Source organism: Patagioenas fasciata, chromosome 16, assembly GCF_037038585.1.
Source record: "Patagioenas fasciata isolate bPatFas1 chromosome 16, bPatFas1.hap1, whole genome shotgun sequence".
NCBI lineage: Eukaryota > Metazoa > Chordata > Aves > Columbiformes > Columbidae > Patagioenas > Patagioenas fasciata.
Genome location: NC_092535.1, coordinates 4,703,330 through 4,719,472, shown reverse-complemented (window position 1 = coordinate 4,719,472; position 16,143 = coordinate 4,703,330). Strand labels below are relative to the sequence as shown.

General features: G+C 57.8%; 2 protein-coding genes across 2 annotated transcripts; both read left to right on the top strand.

Moving 5' to 3' along the window:
- Window positions 1-483: 483 nt before the first annotated feature.
- DBNDD2 (dysbindin domain containing 2) lies at window positions 484-7,213 on the top strand. The gene is made up of 4 exons (XM_065849856.2): window positions 484-626; window positions 5,162-5,317; window positions 5,779-5,907; window positions 6,626-7,213. Exons 1-4 carry the CDS (start codon window positions 584-586, stop codon window positions 6,832-6,834), a joined length of 537 nt encoding a protein of 178 aa, XP_065705928.1. The 5' UTR covers window positions 484-583; the 3' UTR covers window positions 6,835-7,213.
- A 1,254-nt stretch (window positions 7,214-8,467) lies between these two features.
- Window positions 8,468-14,534, top strand: PIGT (phosphatidylinositol glycan anchor biosynthesis class T). The gene is made up of 12 exons (XM_065849772.2): window positions 8,468-8,702; window positions 9,771-9,948; window positions 10,792-10,919; window positions 11,387-11,487; window positions 11,647-11,733; window positions 11,994-12,081; window positions 12,170-12,267; window positions 12,565-12,730; window positions 12,829-13,029; window positions 13,524-13,689; window positions 13,824-13,907; window positions 14,019-14,534. The coding sequence occupies exons 1-12, from the start codon at window positions 8,531-8,533 to the stop codon at window positions 14,269-14,271; spliced, it is 1,722 nt and encodes a 573-aa protein (XP_065705844.1). The 5' UTR covers window positions 8,468-8,530; the 3' UTR covers window positions 14,272-14,534.
- The last annotated feature ends 1,609 nt before the right edge of the window (window positions 14,535-16,143 follow it).

Below are 16,143 nucleotides of genomic sequence, written 5' to 3'. Positions count from 1 at the left end.
ATTTAGAGAAAAAAAGAAAAAAAAAATCAAGTGTGAATTGTAATTGTGCTCCCTGGTCAGGCACAGGGAACCCTGCCACCCCTGCCACGCGTGGCAGAGCTCCTGCCGCACCTGCAGCCAGGCACTGCGGGCACAGAGCTCTGCCTGGGACGGCTTGCGGGGGGACCCTCTGCAGGGACCCTCCCTGGGGACCAGGGTCCCTGCATGGGGACTCTCTGTGTGTCCCGGAACGCAGAGACCCTCCATGAGGACCGAGAACCATGCACGGGGACCCTGTTCCCCACGGGGGCCACGCACCCTGCATGGGGACCCTCCCTGGTGAGCAGAGCCCCCTCCGCAGCACTCCCGCAGCCGGGCAGCCCCCAGCAGCCCCGGGCCGGTGCCCCGGGGGGCAGCAGCCGGTAGGCGCCGCCGCCGCGATGCCCCGGGGCCGGTGTCGCTGGCACCGCCCCGCGCCGCGCCGAGCACCGCCCCGCAGCGCACGGCATGGGCGAGCGGCAGCCGGCGGCGGCGGGGGCGGCGGCCCCGCGCTGAGCCGGCCCGGCCCGGCCCCATCCCATCCCGAGCCGGTGGCAGCAGCTGCATGTCGGGGCCCGGGGCGCAGAGCCGCAGCCGGCGGCTGCCCGGTAAGTGCCGGCCGCGGGGTGCGCTCGGCGGGAGGGGAGCGGGGCACCGCACCGCCTGGGGGCTCGGGCTGTCCGCATCCCCCTCGAAACACCCACCCGATGCCCCTGGCAAAGCAGCCATCCCCTCACTTCCACCCCCAGACGCCCGGCTGCACCAACCTGCTGCGCCGGCACCGCTCCCCGCGCAGCCCGGGAAGCTCCGAGCGGGGGATGAGGATGCTCGGTGGGGGGGTGGCACCTGCCTGGGAAGCGGCTGAGCTCGGGGACCTGTTGGGCTTGTCGCGGCGTGGCACTGGTGTCCCTCGGAGCCCTGAAGCTCCCCGGGAGGTGCGGATATCCCCGCACCCACGGGGAAGAGGAGACTGAGCAGAGCAAACACATCAGTGAGCGGTGGCCGGGGTGACAGGGGACTTGGAGGGGGATGACCTGCCACGGATCTGACCCTGGGTCTGGCACATCATGCTGCCCTCCTGCCTTTCTTGTCCTCACGCTTCTTTCTGCGGGAATGAAAGCAGGGCCCCGTAAATAGCAGGGTCTTATGACACAGCCTCTGCTGGGGAAGGAGCGCTGGGCGGCAGGGATATTTTTAGTGCTGAGACGCAGGGGATTTGGAGATGGCTCGGAGGAGTGCAGGCGCTGAAACCGCGGCACCAGAGAAGGGTTACAAGGTGCCATGTCCTCCCTCTCTAGTTCCTCCCCCGGTGCTTTTCCCAGCCAAAACCACTGCCTCCCTCACACTCGCGTAGTGCATTTCCTCTCACCAGGGCCACGGTTATTTTTTGCTGTGCTGCAAGACGAGGTCAGACGTGCAGATTGAGAAAAGACCGTGTGGGGAATTCGCACTCAGGCGGCTGGTGTGTCCAGGCACCCTGTCTCTGCACAGCCTGATTCTCCAGGGCATTCCCTGCTCTCCATACCAGCTTCTTCTCCCAAGGCTAAAGGAGCTGAAAACCCTTGCGATTGACCCTTGTCCCACAGTGGTTTGGCTGGGGCAGGGTGACAGGGAAAGGCTTGTGATCTCTGCAGGGCCTCCTGGAAGATGCTGTGGCAGCTGAGGAGCTGCATCTTCCCCTGTCTCATTTCTTTGCAGCACAGGGAGCACAAGGCACAGACAGCAACCTGGGCAGTGGTGGGGTGTCCTGGGCCTCTCTTGGAGGAGCAGGGCGAGGGGATTTGGCTCTGGGAAAGTGCAGGGAGAAAGGCAAAATCTGGCTGGGAACTAGGCCATGCTTGGAGTCACCCCTCGATTAAACTGTTCACTTCCCCATCATCCCCTGTCCTTTGCCACAGCCCTTTTTTTTTTTTTTTCCTTTAAATCTCTTGAAATCTCTGCAAGGTATTCCAGGACCATGGCCTCAAGAAAAGGCTGTCCCCATCCTCTCCTGGTCTTGTGCCTTCACTAACAAGCCTTCTCCCACTCCTCAGATACACCCCTCCTATTCACAGGGTCAGAAGGGGGGTTGTACTGGGATCCTGCGGGCCAAGGAGGAATGAAAAACACTTCCCCTCCCAGTGGAAACACAGCCAGATAATTGAACCATACTCTGCTCCTGGCCCGGATGCTGGGTCAGAGAACACCCTGAGCTGGTGTTCCCAGCACCCTCAAGCCCATCTGGCCCTCACCCTGTGCTAACTGCACCCCAGGAATTGCTCCTCTCCTGGACAGCTTCAGCGAGGGTGTGGATGGGAGGGCTCACAGTGGTTTACTTCGCAGCCAGCCCTCCCACGACTCACCCCACCGCGGGTGGCCATGAGCCCACACCATGTGGGGCTGTCTCCTCGGTGTGCCCTGGCAGGGCAGAGGGACCAGCGGGGCCAGTGTCCTCACCCAGAGCCCGCCCGTGGGCAGCTGCCCAGGGAGCAGGCGAGAATGAAATCCCTGCCTGCATCTCCTGGGGGTGGATCCTGCCTGCCCAAACTCTGCAGCAGCATTTGGCCCCCGTTCCTCTGCAAGCTCCACTGGCTAACAAGGCATGAGAGCCGGAAGGATTTGAAGGCAGCGGGGCGCTCCGTGCCGTTGCTGCCGCGCTGGGCGGTTCAGCCAGCGGGGAAGAGCCTGGCTCTGAATGCTGATAAGGCTTCAGCCCCTTGGCTGAGTGGGCTGTAGTAATAACCATGACAATAGTAATAAAAGCCAGGCCACCAGCAGGTACCGACAGATCCCCCACGGTGCACAGGGGCCGCATTGTGTGTGCAAACGTGTCCCGCGGTGGGAACATGCCAACCGGATGAGACAATCCCCGCGACTGACAGCCGGGGAGTGTGACCGGCCGTCACATGGGGAAGGGCCGCGCCAGGGAACACCGCTCTCCTTTATGTCCCCGGGGAGGGCTGCTGAGAGGCAGCTACACTAGCAGGGCTGTTTGCTCCCCCCGGGGCCCGGAAGAGCCCCGGGAGGGGGGGAAGGCTCCGTCCCCGGCTCTCACCGCGGTCACGGGTCAGGCAGGGTCGAGAACAGCCCAGCTGCCATCTCCCGCTGCCGGCATTCTGTACATAATGGGATCTCAGTGCTCCTGCCTCACTCCCTGGTGAGAGCTCGAAAACAAGTTCATGAACAGGTCCTGCTAATTTCTCCTGCAAGAGAAATTCCAGCGCCCACAGGAATGCTGCTACAAGCACCCTCACCGTGAGTATCGGTCACGTGCATTAACAGCACAGATCGGCCATGCTCAAGGTTTATTTTATATTTGCACTGCAGAAGGATTTTGAGACTCTCATCCTTACCTCCATACTGGGGTCCCTTTGGTAAGATGCCACAGGGAGAGCCGGTCTGTCACCCCAAATCTGGGAGCCAGCGCATCCTCTGTCCTGACCCCAGCCTCCCTACGGCTGGAGCCTGATGGCCTCTCCTTGGCATAGTGAACCGCAGCAGTTTGCTGTGGATTTGGCACAGCTGGGCTGGGAGGAAGAGCTCTGCCTTGGACAGACAACACAGGGCTTGCTCCAGCTGCTGAAACAGAGCCAGCTCCATAATCAGTGCCCTGGTCACCCGCTCTTTGTCCCTGGCTCTGTTCTCTTTTGCAGCAAGCACAGGGGAGGCAGGAGGTTTTTACCTTACCCCAGCGGCACAGGGCTGCAGCCACTGCTCAGCTTTGTGAGGAAAGCTTCACCAGCACGATGCATCCACTGCTCAGCATGCCAAGCCTCTGCACCAGAGCAGGCGCCCAGTGCTCAGGTCAGACATAACAAGACTGAGGTCCCTTCAGGCAGTCAGGATCACTGCCCTGGGCATCGCAGAAAGACGCTGAGCAGCCAGAAAAGGACCAGAGCCTCTTCCAGATAGCGCAGGGTGACTGCCCCTGAGTCATGGTGCATCCCCACATTGTGCTCCAGGCACAACCTGGCTTCCTGGGGCAGGTGCCTGCAGACTATGGGGTTTAGCTGAAGGATGCCCCAGAAGCGGGGTGCAGAGGAGCCCTAGAAGGGCTCTCAGGAAGATGTGACATCGATCTCCAGGACATCTCACCAGGCCCACCACCTCTCCCCTGTTTGGGCCCTAATCTGGTACATACCGGTGACACCAGCCCCCCTGCTGTCCTCGCCCCCGCCCCTGCCAGACAGGGTAGGGATGCTGCTGCTCCGTTCCCTCCTCCCCAGCCTGGAGGAGCAGAGGGTTTGGGCCTCGCTCAGGCGGAGCAGAGGATGTTTGTTTGGTTTCCGTGGTTACTGCGCTGCCTGCTCCAGTAATCACATTTTCCTTGTGCTGGTTGGGCCAAGGGCAGAAGAGAGGAAATATGGAATGGCTGAGGTCAAACACCAGCTTGGGAACAGCCAGGGCCACCAGGCACGGCCCCTCTGTGCCATTTGGGTCCTTGCAGGTGTGGGTACCCAACCTGAAAGGGAGGTACCAGGTCCAGGGATGCAGCAACAAGCTCCTTCAGCACCAGCCTGAGGGCTCTCATCACTCCCTCCGTGCGAGCTGGGGACACAGGCACCAGTGCTGAACTGCGGGAGGAATGACAGGAATGAAAATGTTTGTGCAGGCAGAAGCCAAGCTGGCTGTGTGAGCACGGGAGGTGAACGGGGGAGCCTGCCAGCGTGGGTGCGGCTGTATTTATAATGCTGGTGGCCACAGGGGTGCACGTGTGCAGGGGTGACAGGGTTGCTGGTGCCTTTTATTCCTTACGCGTCACTGAGCCCAGAAAGCCTGGAGCACTAACGCCAGTTCTTGTCACTGGGAGTTTCCCCTACTTGTTAGTGTTCACAGACAGCCCTCTGTTTTATAGCAAGGAAACTGAAACTTGAACATGTGCAAACTGTGGCTGATCTCATAACACCCTTTCCCTCCTTGATAATTCAGTTCAGCAGTCACAAGCATAGCATATGAGCTCCCAGCTCCTCGCTGTCCTATGCCTCAGAAGTGAGATCTGAGGCTCCAGCACAACAAGTGATGCTGCCATTACGGCATTTAACATCTATTCACAGTGACTCAATCAATGTGTGCTGGTAAAGCATGGCTGTACCGCGTGAGCTGGGACAGGCAGAAGAGCTCAGACAGCCTTGCCTTGTCTGACCCTCCTCGCCTTTCTCCCCAGCTGACATGGAGCAGCCTCAGCGGGGCCTGGATGCAGAGCAGATGCAGCAGCAGCAGCTGAAACTACGGGACCGGCAGAAGTTCTTTGAAGAGGTTTTCCAGCATGACGTGGATTACTTCTTCCCTATGTCTCACCTGCAGATAGAGCATCGGAGACGTAAGTGCTGTGGGCACCAGCATGGGGCTGGGGGTGTTCAGGGAACAATGTCATGGGGGTCAGTGGGACATCCCCAGTCTAAAGGCAGCTGGGAACATGCATGTCCTGTGCTGAGACAGGACCACACGTGCTGCATGTGGGTGTGCTGTGCATTACTCACACCACTTAACTGAAGTCACTGCACACGGGTACCCAGGCTGGCACCCTGCAGAGTCACCGGCTTCAGACAGGGTCATCAAAACAGCTGTTTGGGACAGGGACAAGGCCTGCAGTGAGGCAGCGGGTGCTTCCAGAAGGATGTTTTAGGGAAACGTCGTTTTCCTGGGGGCCTCTTACCAGCCAGTAGAATTCAGTTCGCCATGGCAAGGCTGGTTCCCTCCTCGGGGTGCTGCCTGCACAGGGCTGGCAGTGCCCTTTGCCTGAACCAGCACTCACCTTCTCACTGGCCTCTGTCTCTGCAGCGCCCTTAGGCAGCATTTCCTCCATGGAGGTGAACGTGGACATGCTGGAGCAGATGGACATGATGGACCTGTCAGACCAGGACGTGTTTCTGGGCTGTGGGACAGAGGAGAGCAGCGTTGCTGGGCCAGGTATGTGCAGTCTGAGCCTTTTGCTGGCCAGGCTGAGAGCCCTCCCTGTCCTCAGTGCCCACTCTGACTTGTTCCTCAGCCCTGGCCACCCTGCGTGCAGATCCACACACCCCTGTACAAAGACAGACACTTGGTGCTGGGGCCTGTGAGGCTGGAGGGACCTCACTCTGGGCTGGTCCATGCCAGTATCCTCCTCCACAGCCCAGAGGTTCATACCCTTGCAAATACCTTACACAGAAGACGAGGGTGGAACCCAGGCACTTTCCAGAGTCTGTGGGGCTAATTCTCTTGTCCTGAAACTCCTCTGGAGCAGCCAGTGTCTTGTCACGATTTCCCAGGTCCCCATCATGCTGCAGAGCTCACTGTACCGAGCAGGAAGGCTGTGGGACCCCTCCGCTGCCCAGCCAGACCCCAGGGAGCTGGGCTTGGGTCCCACAGGGAAAGCCCAGAGTGCCAGCACCTTCCTCCCCACGCACACGTGCTGTAGTGTTTCACCAAAACCAAGCCAAACGTCTCCTTGCCTGCTGCAGCCAACGGCCTCATGCAGCATGGCTGCAAGCTGTGTTTCACATGAAACAGAGAAGGCTCCGCTGCCAAAAACGGGGAAGGAATGTGCGGGGCTGCCCAGAGCCAAGCCGGCGGTGTGAGGTGGGGAACAGCCAGGAAAGCAATAAACCTCCAGAAGTCTTTTTCTTTCTCTTACCACGCTCTCCTCCAGGGGCAGATGCCAGCCAGCACCCAGAGGAAATCACCCTGAAAGTGCCCAACACAGTGGAGAGCAAGTCACGCATTTCCTCCACGTCCTCCGTTTCCACGGATCCGAACAGCCTGGACACCAGTGAGGAGGGGGCTGAGACCCCTGTGGTGCAGTCGGATGAGGAGGACCTGCAGGAGGACAGTCCCAAAAAGCAGGTGGCAAGAAGCTAGCAGCCAGCTCTGCCCTGCTCCCAGCCTCCTCCATATGGACCTGCCAGCCCCGAGGAAGGAAAGCTGCTGGCACCCAGTAAACCCCATCCCGGACTGCTGCCCTGCAGGCGGGGAGAGGGGGTTTTCCCTTCCTCTTCCTCCACAGGTTTTCCTGGCAGCCAAGGAAGAACGAAAGGGGTATTGTAGGCTCCCAATATTAACTCTTCAGGCTTTGCTGCTAACACTCCCTGCTTCACTCCCCTGAAATGCTCAGCATTCCACAGCCCCATCATTCCCAGAAAGGCACCCCTTGGGATCCCAGCTCCCCCATCCTACTGACAAGGGTCCTGTCCAGACAAGCATTTAACTATACAGAGAAATAACACTCCGGTCTAAACGAGCAGTGGGCGTGTGTGTTCTTGGGAGAAACCAGCGCTGGGGGTGAGGGTTTGGTGGGGGCTGCAGGAGGAGAAGCCGTGTAAAGTCTGTGTGCTAAGGGCACAGCGCAGGAGCAAATGAAACCCAGCTCCAGCACAGGGACGGGTCCTGCATCCAGAGTGGGATCAAACAGCATGGAGCTCGGGGAGAAGGGCAGCTGTTGGTATAGCAGGTGCTACCTCTGGGAGAGAGCCAGCTGCTGCAGTACGGACACAAGCAGGGCTGTAACTACTCACCACAAATATCTAGGGAGATTTCCCATGGAAATCGGCTGAGTGGAGAACATCAGCACATGCAGCACCAGCAGCTGTGGCTCCCCCAGCACAGCACAATGGTAGCTGGAGGCTGCTTTAGAGGAGCAAAGGAAGAGCCATCAAAATGAAGCCACTTCGCAGTGCACTACACTTGCTCCCTGCAGGATAGAGTGGGAGGAGTCAGGCACAAAGCCAACCAGGGACTCAGGCGACTGTCAGTGGCTGCAGGCCAGGAAAGCGCTGTCCCTGCTCGGGCTGCATCAGCACATCCCAACAAGGAAAGAAGCCTGGCAGATAAGCGAGTCAGGGAACGCTCTGCATCCCGGCTGCTTCCCAGGGGGTGTCCAGACCCTGCTGCACCCCCTCCTGCATCAGCCAACCCATCATGAGACTGCCTGGAGTGACCCAGTTATCCGTGAACCACTGGCCACAGTGGGAGGTGGTGTGAGCTCCACTGGTCTGTCCTCCGCAGCGCTGCAGTTTGTGTCCTCCTGGGGTGGCCCTGGGCTGGTGGCCAGTAGAAGCGGGGTGCTCTGCACCCACAGATAGACACTGCCCTGCAGAAAGGAGACGCCAAGGGGAGAGGGGCAGCAACCATCAGCGGCAGGAGCTGAGAAGAGGAAGCCACCCCAGCGACAGGCACAGTCCGTGTGGAGTCCTCGGACACGCCGAAGCCTCGCAGTGAACCAGCCAAGCTCAAGCCGCACAAGAGCCTCCCCAGTTCTGAAAACCGGGAGGAGGGAACCCTCGGAGAGCGCCCGACGAAACGGTCACCCTCGCTCCGAGGCTGCTTCCGGGCGCAGGCACAGCCGGGCAGGCGCTTGCCCTCCCTGGACCGGAGCAGGCGCCAGGCTCCAAGGCTGCTCCTGGCAGCGCCTCCCCGGCCGGCTCGCACCTCCTGCGGAAGGAAAGCCCCCCGGGCCAGGCCGGGCAGGGGCTACGGCGTCACGTCTCCATGGCAACCCCGGAAGCGGCCGCCATTGGCCGGCGGGGCCGGAAGCGGAAGTGGGCGGTGGGGCAGCGGGATGCTGGCGGCCGCGGCGCTGCTGGTGCTGCTGGCGGCGGGGCCCGGGCGGGCGGACACGGGCCGGGACGCGCTGCGGGAGGAGCTGCTGCTAAGCCCGCTCCCCGCCGGAGACGTGGCCGCCACCTTCCAGTTCCGGACGCGATGGGACGCCGACCTGCAGCGGGGAGCCGGTAGGGCGGGGCGGGGCCGGGCGCAGGGCGGGCCACGATTGGCTGGGGCAGGGGGCGGAGCTCTCTCTCGGCGTGATGACGTTATGTGGTACGGCATGACGTCAGCGGGGCGAGTGACGGCAGCGCTGTTGTCCCAAACCTAGTGTTCTTTACCCGGTGTGCACACACATGAGCAGATTTAGCACACAGAGGATGAGAAGGCAGCTGAGGGGAGTTCCGATCGCTCTGCAGCTGCCCGAGCGGAGGTTGGAGCTGGGGGGTCGGGCTCTGCTCCCAGGGACCAAGCGATAGGATGAGAGGAAACGTCATCAGGTTGCGCCAGAGAAGGTTCAGATGGGATATCAGGAAAAAATTATTCATGGAAAGGGTTGTCAGGCATTGGAACAGACTGCCCAGGGGATCGGTGGAGTCACCATCCCTGGAGGGGTTTAAAAGGCTTTTAGTCGAGGTTCTTAGGGACGTGGGTTAGTGCCTGAGTTAGGTTATGGCTGGACTCAATTATCTTGATCTTCCAATTGAAATGATTCAATGATTCTCTATTGTTTATCACAGAGTTACACAAGTCTGGATGCTGGAATAAAGCCAGCATGCCAGAAAGTAACAGCCATTCTATACAAAAATCTCATCGCTACAGTAAAACCTAAGGAGCCGATTGGTTACACATTTGCAGATTGCATTACATAATCATTTTAGCATGTAACGATCAACATTCAGCTAAAGGACACTTCATGTGCTAAAGCAAGATGCAACTAATTGTGTAGGCTTCAAAATGTCCAAAGCTGCAAGGTCACCCTCTCTGATAGGGTGTTCTGCAGGTCACCCTTATCTTTGTCAGGCTGACCTAAAACTGGAAGGATTTACTTATCTTTGGGTAAGCAGTTGCAGACAGGGTTCATTCTAAGTGGTGATGACAACAGGGTGAGGCCACGGGGGCTGCGGTGACATCACACAAGGGGGCTCAGTGCGGTGATGCAAGCAGGGGCAGCCCCAGAGAATGATGTCACGTGTGGCCAGGCCCTGGTGTGGCATGGAGGGGATGGGCAGGGCAGGGGCTAACACCGCCTGCAGTCTCTCACTACAGGCTCTTCCCGAAGGCGCTGGGGCGGCTGGTGGCAGCGCTGGGAGTGCGGGAGCTGCACCTCGCCCTCACCCAGGGCTTCTGGCGCACCCGGACCTGGGGGCAGCCGCCCCTGCAAGCACCTGCTGGCGCTGAGCTCTGGGTCTGGTTCCAGCCCACTGTCACCGAGTAGGTACCTCAGACATGGATCTGTCCCCCGGGGTCCTCTCTCTGGGAGCTGTTGCTGTTCTCACAGGAGGCAGCCACCATGTGTGGTGTGCAGGGGCCTCCTGCATTGGAAAGTGTCTGCTGGATTAAAGAGTTTGCAACCCCCAAGAGCAGCTCTAAGGAAAAGCAGAACATAGAACATAGAACTCAGTGCACAGGGCAGGACGTGGTGCTGAGGACAAACCCTTATTCACTAAAGGAACAAGCAGTTCCCTTATGGGCTCTGTGATGACAAACCCCTTGCTGCACTGATACAACAGGGTTATATCTTGACCTCTAATCTGTGACTCATTTCCACTGACTCCCACCCAGTCCCTGTCACAACCTCCCTGAGCACACAGCCCCTGTTCGAGCCACAGCAGCTCTGTGTGTGCTCACAGAGCTTTCTCCTCCCTGCCTGTTGCAGTTCTGCTGGTCGGGTCAGCCTTCACAGCTGCACCAAGGTGCTGCTTTAGGTCTCTCAGCGCCTTCCCCATACGCTGCACATCACGGCCCGTGTGCTCCCAGCCCACCCAGCCTCTCTCCTCCCATCCCAGCTGCACCCACCGCTGGCTCCCTGGCTGTGCGAAGCTCTGCCAGCTGAGGGGCTGCCCCTGCGCTGAATGTCCCGCAGATCTCATGTGTCAGAATAAATACCAAGAGAGCTGGAGAGTCCATGACCAGCAGCCTGTGCCTGCACGTTCCTTGCAGCTTCTGAAAGGCAGTGTGGTCACCCCGGTGTGTTTATTAAATGTTACTGACTTAACTCTTGTTGTCCTGAGGATTTAAGCTGCCGAGTAATCACTGGTATCTGTTCTCACACAGTGTTGACAAAGCCTGGAAAGAACTGAGTAACATCCTCTCGGGAATCTTCTGTGCTTCTCTGAACTTCATTGACTCAACCAACACAGTCACTCCAACAGCATCCTTCAGACCCCTGGGCTTAGCTAACGGTGAGCCCGGCATGCGCTCGGTTGCCAGCTCCGCCCTCTCACTCTTGTCTCCAGCTCTAGTTCTGCCCTGTGCTGCTGCAGGGAGCCTGGGCGCAGGTTCTGGGTGTGTACAACAGGGACTGTTAACCTCCTCTTGGAAGCATTTCCTCTCCATATGAATGAGGTTTGGATTTGAACAGAGGAAGGCCACAAGCAGTACGTGGCAGATGCTTCCAGGCCTTTGTGTCCATCTCTCTGAAAAGTATTTTACGATACAGCAAAGACTAGAGGATTTAAGGCACTCAAGAAAAAAGTCTGCTAGAATATACCTTACCTATTCATTCCAAATCACTCTGAACAGAGCGTGATCTTTTCCTAATTGAGCTTGTGGCATTTTGGCCATATTGAGAGGTGGGGTGGAACAGATCTGCTTCTGCTCTCGTGCCTGTAGCAGTACCAGCTTGGTGACCCTCTACCTCCCTGCCCAGGGACAGATCACCATCTCCTGCGATACGCCGTCCTGCCCCGCGAGGTCGTCTGCACAGAGAACCTCACTCCTTGGAAGAAGCTGCTACCGTGTGGCTCAAAGGTAACAGGGAGTCCTGCGGCTTTGTTGGGCCGCTCCTGATGGAGCCGTGTTCCCAGCAGCAACGTGGGAGCGTGCGGTGGGAAGTCTCGTCAAGGCCTTTCTCTCAGTGGGAGCAGAGAACAGACCTGGCGCTGAATGTCTTATTCTCTTTCCCCACAGGCTGGGCTTGCTGTGCTGCTGAAGGCTGAGCGCTTGTTCCACAGCAGCTACCACTCGCAGGCCGTGCACATCCGCCCTGTCTGCAGGGTAAGCGTGAGTCTTGGGGCTCCCTCCTTTAACATCCAAAGAGAAAATACAGAGCCTTCTTGTGACACTGCAAGGTGACACACTGGTTTGCCCACCTCCCCTGCGGTGGGTTCGCTGTGTCTAACACAGCTGTTGTCCTGCTTCTCTGGTCTCACCTGCATCCTGAAGGGATTCCTGCAGTCGTGGTGGAGTTCCAGCTCTCTCCTGGTGTCCTGTCCCTCCAGAAGGTGTGATCAGAGCTGCCTCTCTCTCCTGTCCAGGATGCCTCCTGCCTGGCTGTGTCCTGGGAGCTCAGACAGACCCTCACCGTGGTCTTTGACACCTTTTCCAGCGGCCAAGGAAAGAAAGGTGAGTTCGGAAGCACCGCGCTGTGCTCCTTGCATGCCCTCAGCCTGCGGCACTTCACTCTGCCTGACACTGACTTTGCTTCCTGCAGACTGGTCCCTCTTTAAGATGTTCTCTCGCACACTTACTGACGCGTGTCCTCTAGCATCAGAGAGCAAAGTCTACGTTGACATCTCCCCTAAGAACAAGGTAATGCTCACAGACCAGAGGAGACTCCCTGCTCCCTCAGTTCAGCCACTTTGGCTCTGAAACACCCTCACCTCCACCCCTTGTGTGGCCGAGCCCTCCTGGAGCCCTCTGATGCTAACAACGGGAGGGGCTTTCCTTCCTCTGAGCAGGGCTGTGGGGATGAGCGTGGTGGTGTTACTAAAGGTGCTGAGCTGGCTGTTGGGTGGGAAAGCTCAGGGCCAGCTGGAGGAGCTTTGCCCAGTGCTGCCACTTACTTCAAGGGGCACTTTTCCTTGCATGATCCGTTTGCTTTCTCAGGAAAAGGAGTTACTGGAAGTGACCCCCCCTCCGACATCTGTACTTGAAGCTGTTGTCCAGGGAGACAAGAGAACCTATGCTGTCTATGACTTGCTGAGCCCCTCACTCTTCAATACATCCCGCAGCCTCAATGTGCAGCTGAAGTGGAAGCGGCCCCAAGAGAGCTGTGAGTGACCAGAACTTCACTCCACGTGCCCAGGGCTCCAGGCCTAAAACTCACCTGGCATCGCCCCCCATTCCTGGGTCCTTTTCTCTCTCTCGCAGCGGAACTGCCAGTCCCCATACTCCACGCTCACCGCTATGTGAGTGGATACGGGCTGCAGACCGGGGAGATCAGCACTCTCGTCTACAACACCCACCCGTACCGGGCTTTCCCTGTCGTCCTGCTGGAGACTGTACCCTGGTATCTGCGGCTCTACGTGCACACTCTGACTATCATCACCAAGGGGAAGGAAAACAAGCCAAGTAAGTAAACCCTCCTGGGAGCACATGCCTGCCAGTTCTCTTGGCACACCAGCAAATTCCAGAGATGGATTAGTCCCTCCCTCAGACTCCAGTGATCACTGGGAAACTGGACTGGGAAACAAAACATTTTAGGATGTTTTCCTAGCCTTCAGTAATGAGAGGCACATGGACAGTGTTTCACAATCCAACAAGGGTCTAAACTAAAGTGCATTGATTTTTGTAGTAAAGGAGGCTCATTTTAAAACTCAGGACTGAGTCTTATTTTGCATTTGTACCTGTCTGTACGAACACCTGACTTTCATAGGTCATCTGCTCTAAAGACCAGCCAGATTTAGCTTTAACACCTGCTTTTTGCTACCTGTGCATCTCCACTTGCCCAGAAAACCTCTCCCAGGACAGTGGAAACAGGAGCCCCCACCCCCTGGGAGATGTCCAGGCAACATGAGATTGGACAAGGTCCCCACGGTGCCACTGACACATGTTTTTGGGGTTAGGTTACATCCACTACCAGCCAGCCCAGGACCGGAGACGGCCTCACCTCTTGGAAATGCTGATCCAGCTGCCAGCCAACTCTGTCACCAAGATCACAATCCAGTTTGAGAGGGCCTTACTGAAATGGACAGAGTACCCGCCTGACCCCAATCACGGCTTTTACGTCAGGTAACGGCATAACCCCAGCTGCTTGTCCCCTTCTGGACCTCATGTAGGACTTGCTGCCCAGGTCTCCGGGGATGGGAAGAATTCTTGTCGTCTCTTTGCTGGCAGGACTGATGCTTTGTTCTTTGTCTCCTTAGTTCATCTGTGCTCAGTGCCCTGGTGCCCAGCGTCATTGCAATGAAGGACATGGATGTGGAGCAGAGCCCTCTTTTCACCTCGCTGTGAGTGTCCCAGCACTGGGAAGCAGGGCCATCCCACAGCCATCATCCTGGTGAGCACGAAGCAGCAGTCCTGTGCGGGCTGACACTCCTTTTTCTGCTTCTGCTCTCCAGGTTTCCTTCCTCTGATGGCTCCAGCTATTTTGTGCGCCTGTACACGGAGCCGCTGCTGGTCAACTTGCCAACGCCAGACTTCAGCATGCCCTATAATGTCATCTGCCTGACCTGCACTGTGGTGGCCGTCTGCTACGGCTCCTTCTACAACCTGCTGACCAGAACGTTCCACGTGGAAGAGCCGAGCCGGGCTGGGCTGGCCAAGCGGCTGGCCAACGTCATCCGCAAATTCCGGGGGGTGCCCCCACTCTGAGAGAAACCAGGGCAGCCAGAGAGCAGAGTGCTGCTGCCTCTTGTCTTTGCTGGAAGCAGCTTGCTGTGTTTTGCTGCCTGGATCTCTCTTCAGGATCCAAAAAGCTGAGACGTTGCTTCCATCATTAACATGGGAAACGGCTCTAAGTCCATTGACTACTGAACTGCACTGCTGTGGGGTTGGGAAAGGTGTAAGACTTCTGTTTGTGAGAGGGGTAACTTATGTGCTGGGAACGATGCTGGAAGTAAACAAGCTGTTTTGTACATTTGTGCTGCTCCTGGTTGGTTTCACCTTGACCCCACAGGTCAAGCCTACAAGCAGCTAAACAAAACACAAGGAAATCATTAGAAGAAATATTCCCCAGAATCAAAGCAAAGCACAGCCAAAAGTCCTCTAAAAGTTTCTGCTTTAGCAGAAAGGCCATAAAAACCATGTTGCCTCCTGCCCTGCACAGAGCGATCTGTTCCCGCTGGCCTGGGATTACCTTTCCCTTCCCCATCCACTCCACTGGATGGCTCCATGCAGCCTGCAGAGCTGCTGAGACAGTAATACGTGAGTTTGGGACAATCGCTCTGTCCCTGCTTGCGGAGAAGGACGCCACAGGGCTGGGAGCTCAGGCTGCTCACAGCCGCAGGACAGCTGCTGCAGCTCCGCCAGCCAGGCTTCAAGTTCAAGACGGAATTTACAGAAAGCCAGAACTGCAGCCAAACAAAACCCAAGCGAGTGTGCAGCTCCCACAGCTGCGCAGGGGCAGGGAGAGGCAGCCAGGAGTCTCAGGTGTAATGGTCCACATTCCAGCTTGCAAAAGGATTTGAAGACCTCAAGTTGGGTCCAGGATAAATTCTGCAGCCATCAGCATGTGCTGGAGCAGCTCAGAGCGGCCATGTCCTCCTAGCAAAGCCTCCATGCTGCAGGCATTCGGTGGGATCCAGCAGAGACCCCCAGGCCAGCACCCATGGGTGCAGCTGGTGCTACAAGCCAGACCAGCCCAAAACAGCGCAAGTAACACAGCACCACTGCAAACTCGACCGTCATTTGTGCAGGGAAAAAGGTCCCTGTGCTGAGCATGATGAGGGCAGCCGGGGACCAGCCGGAGCTGCCACCAGCCCGTAAAGAGGTCAGCCCAGAATAATGGCAGAGCAGGAGGGAAACCATCCTGGGCTGGATTCACACCCGCCTGGTCATTGAGGGAGTCACTCTTATCACAAACATCAAATACATGAGCCAGCCAAGCGGAAAACCCTGTGGGAAATGTGGGTGGCCCTGCAGCCATGGCTGCATGTTTTTAAACAGCTGGGAAATCCCAAAATCTTAATGTTTGAGAGTTTTTTTTTTTTTCCCTAGACTATTTCTCTCCCTTCCCTATATGGTCTCTTTAGGATCCCCACCGGAGCTGGGCACTGGTCACCTGCTGACAGGTGTCTGCAGAGAGAGGGGCTGGAGCTGGAGTGCTCGCAGCAGCCTGGGCTTTGCTGCCAGCCCACTGACAGCCAGAGGGCTGCCGGCAAGCGACTGGAAAACAAAAGTGTTTAAGGGGAAAGGCCATGGCAGCACCTCTGCTCTAAGTGTGAGAGGCAGCACCAGGGAATGCACAAAGGGTGGTGCACAGGGCTGCAGGTGCACACCCCACTGCAGCACCGAAAACCGGGGCCCCTTGGGGCTCAGTCAGCAACACAAGTGCCCTGCCGTGGGTGACAAGGGAGCAGCGTGCAAGCAAGCCCAGAAATAGAGTGCAATGGAATGCAAGAAAGCACAGACTCAACGTGTCACACGGTGCAAGCACCGCGTGTGAATAGCACAAAGAGTGTGCAAGGATACGTGCCAACCGCACGCAAAGAAAAGCCTGCAAAGAGCGTGCAACCGCATGTAAAG

Bases quoted from the DNA above. Each gene is read 5' to 3' on its own strand.
- PIGT (XM_065849772.2), top strand. From the start codon at position 8,531: ATGCTGGCGGCCGCGGCGCTGCTGGTGCTGCTGGCGGCGGGGCCCGGG. The intron at 11,734-11,993 runs GTAAGCGTGAGT...TCTCCTGTCCAG, and splicing joins ACATCCGCCCTGTCTGCAGG to GATGCCTCCTGCCTGGCTGT. The intron at 13,690-13,823 runs GTAACGGCATAA...TTGTCTCCTTAG, and splicing joins AATCACGGCTTTTACGTCAG to TTCATCTGTGCTCAGTGCCC.
- DBNDD2 (XM_065849856.2), top strand. From the start codon at position 584: ATGTCGGGGCCCGGGGCGCAGAGCCGCAGCCGGCGGCTGCCCG. The intron at 5,318-5,778 runs GTAAGTGCTGTG...CTGTCTCTGCAG, and splicing joins GCAGATAGAGCATCGGAGAC to CGCCCTTAGGCAGCATTTCC. The intron at 5,908-6,625 runs GTATGTGCAGTC...GCTCTCCTCCAG, and splicing joins GAGCAGCGTTGCTGGGCCAG to GGGCAGATGCCAGCCAGCAC.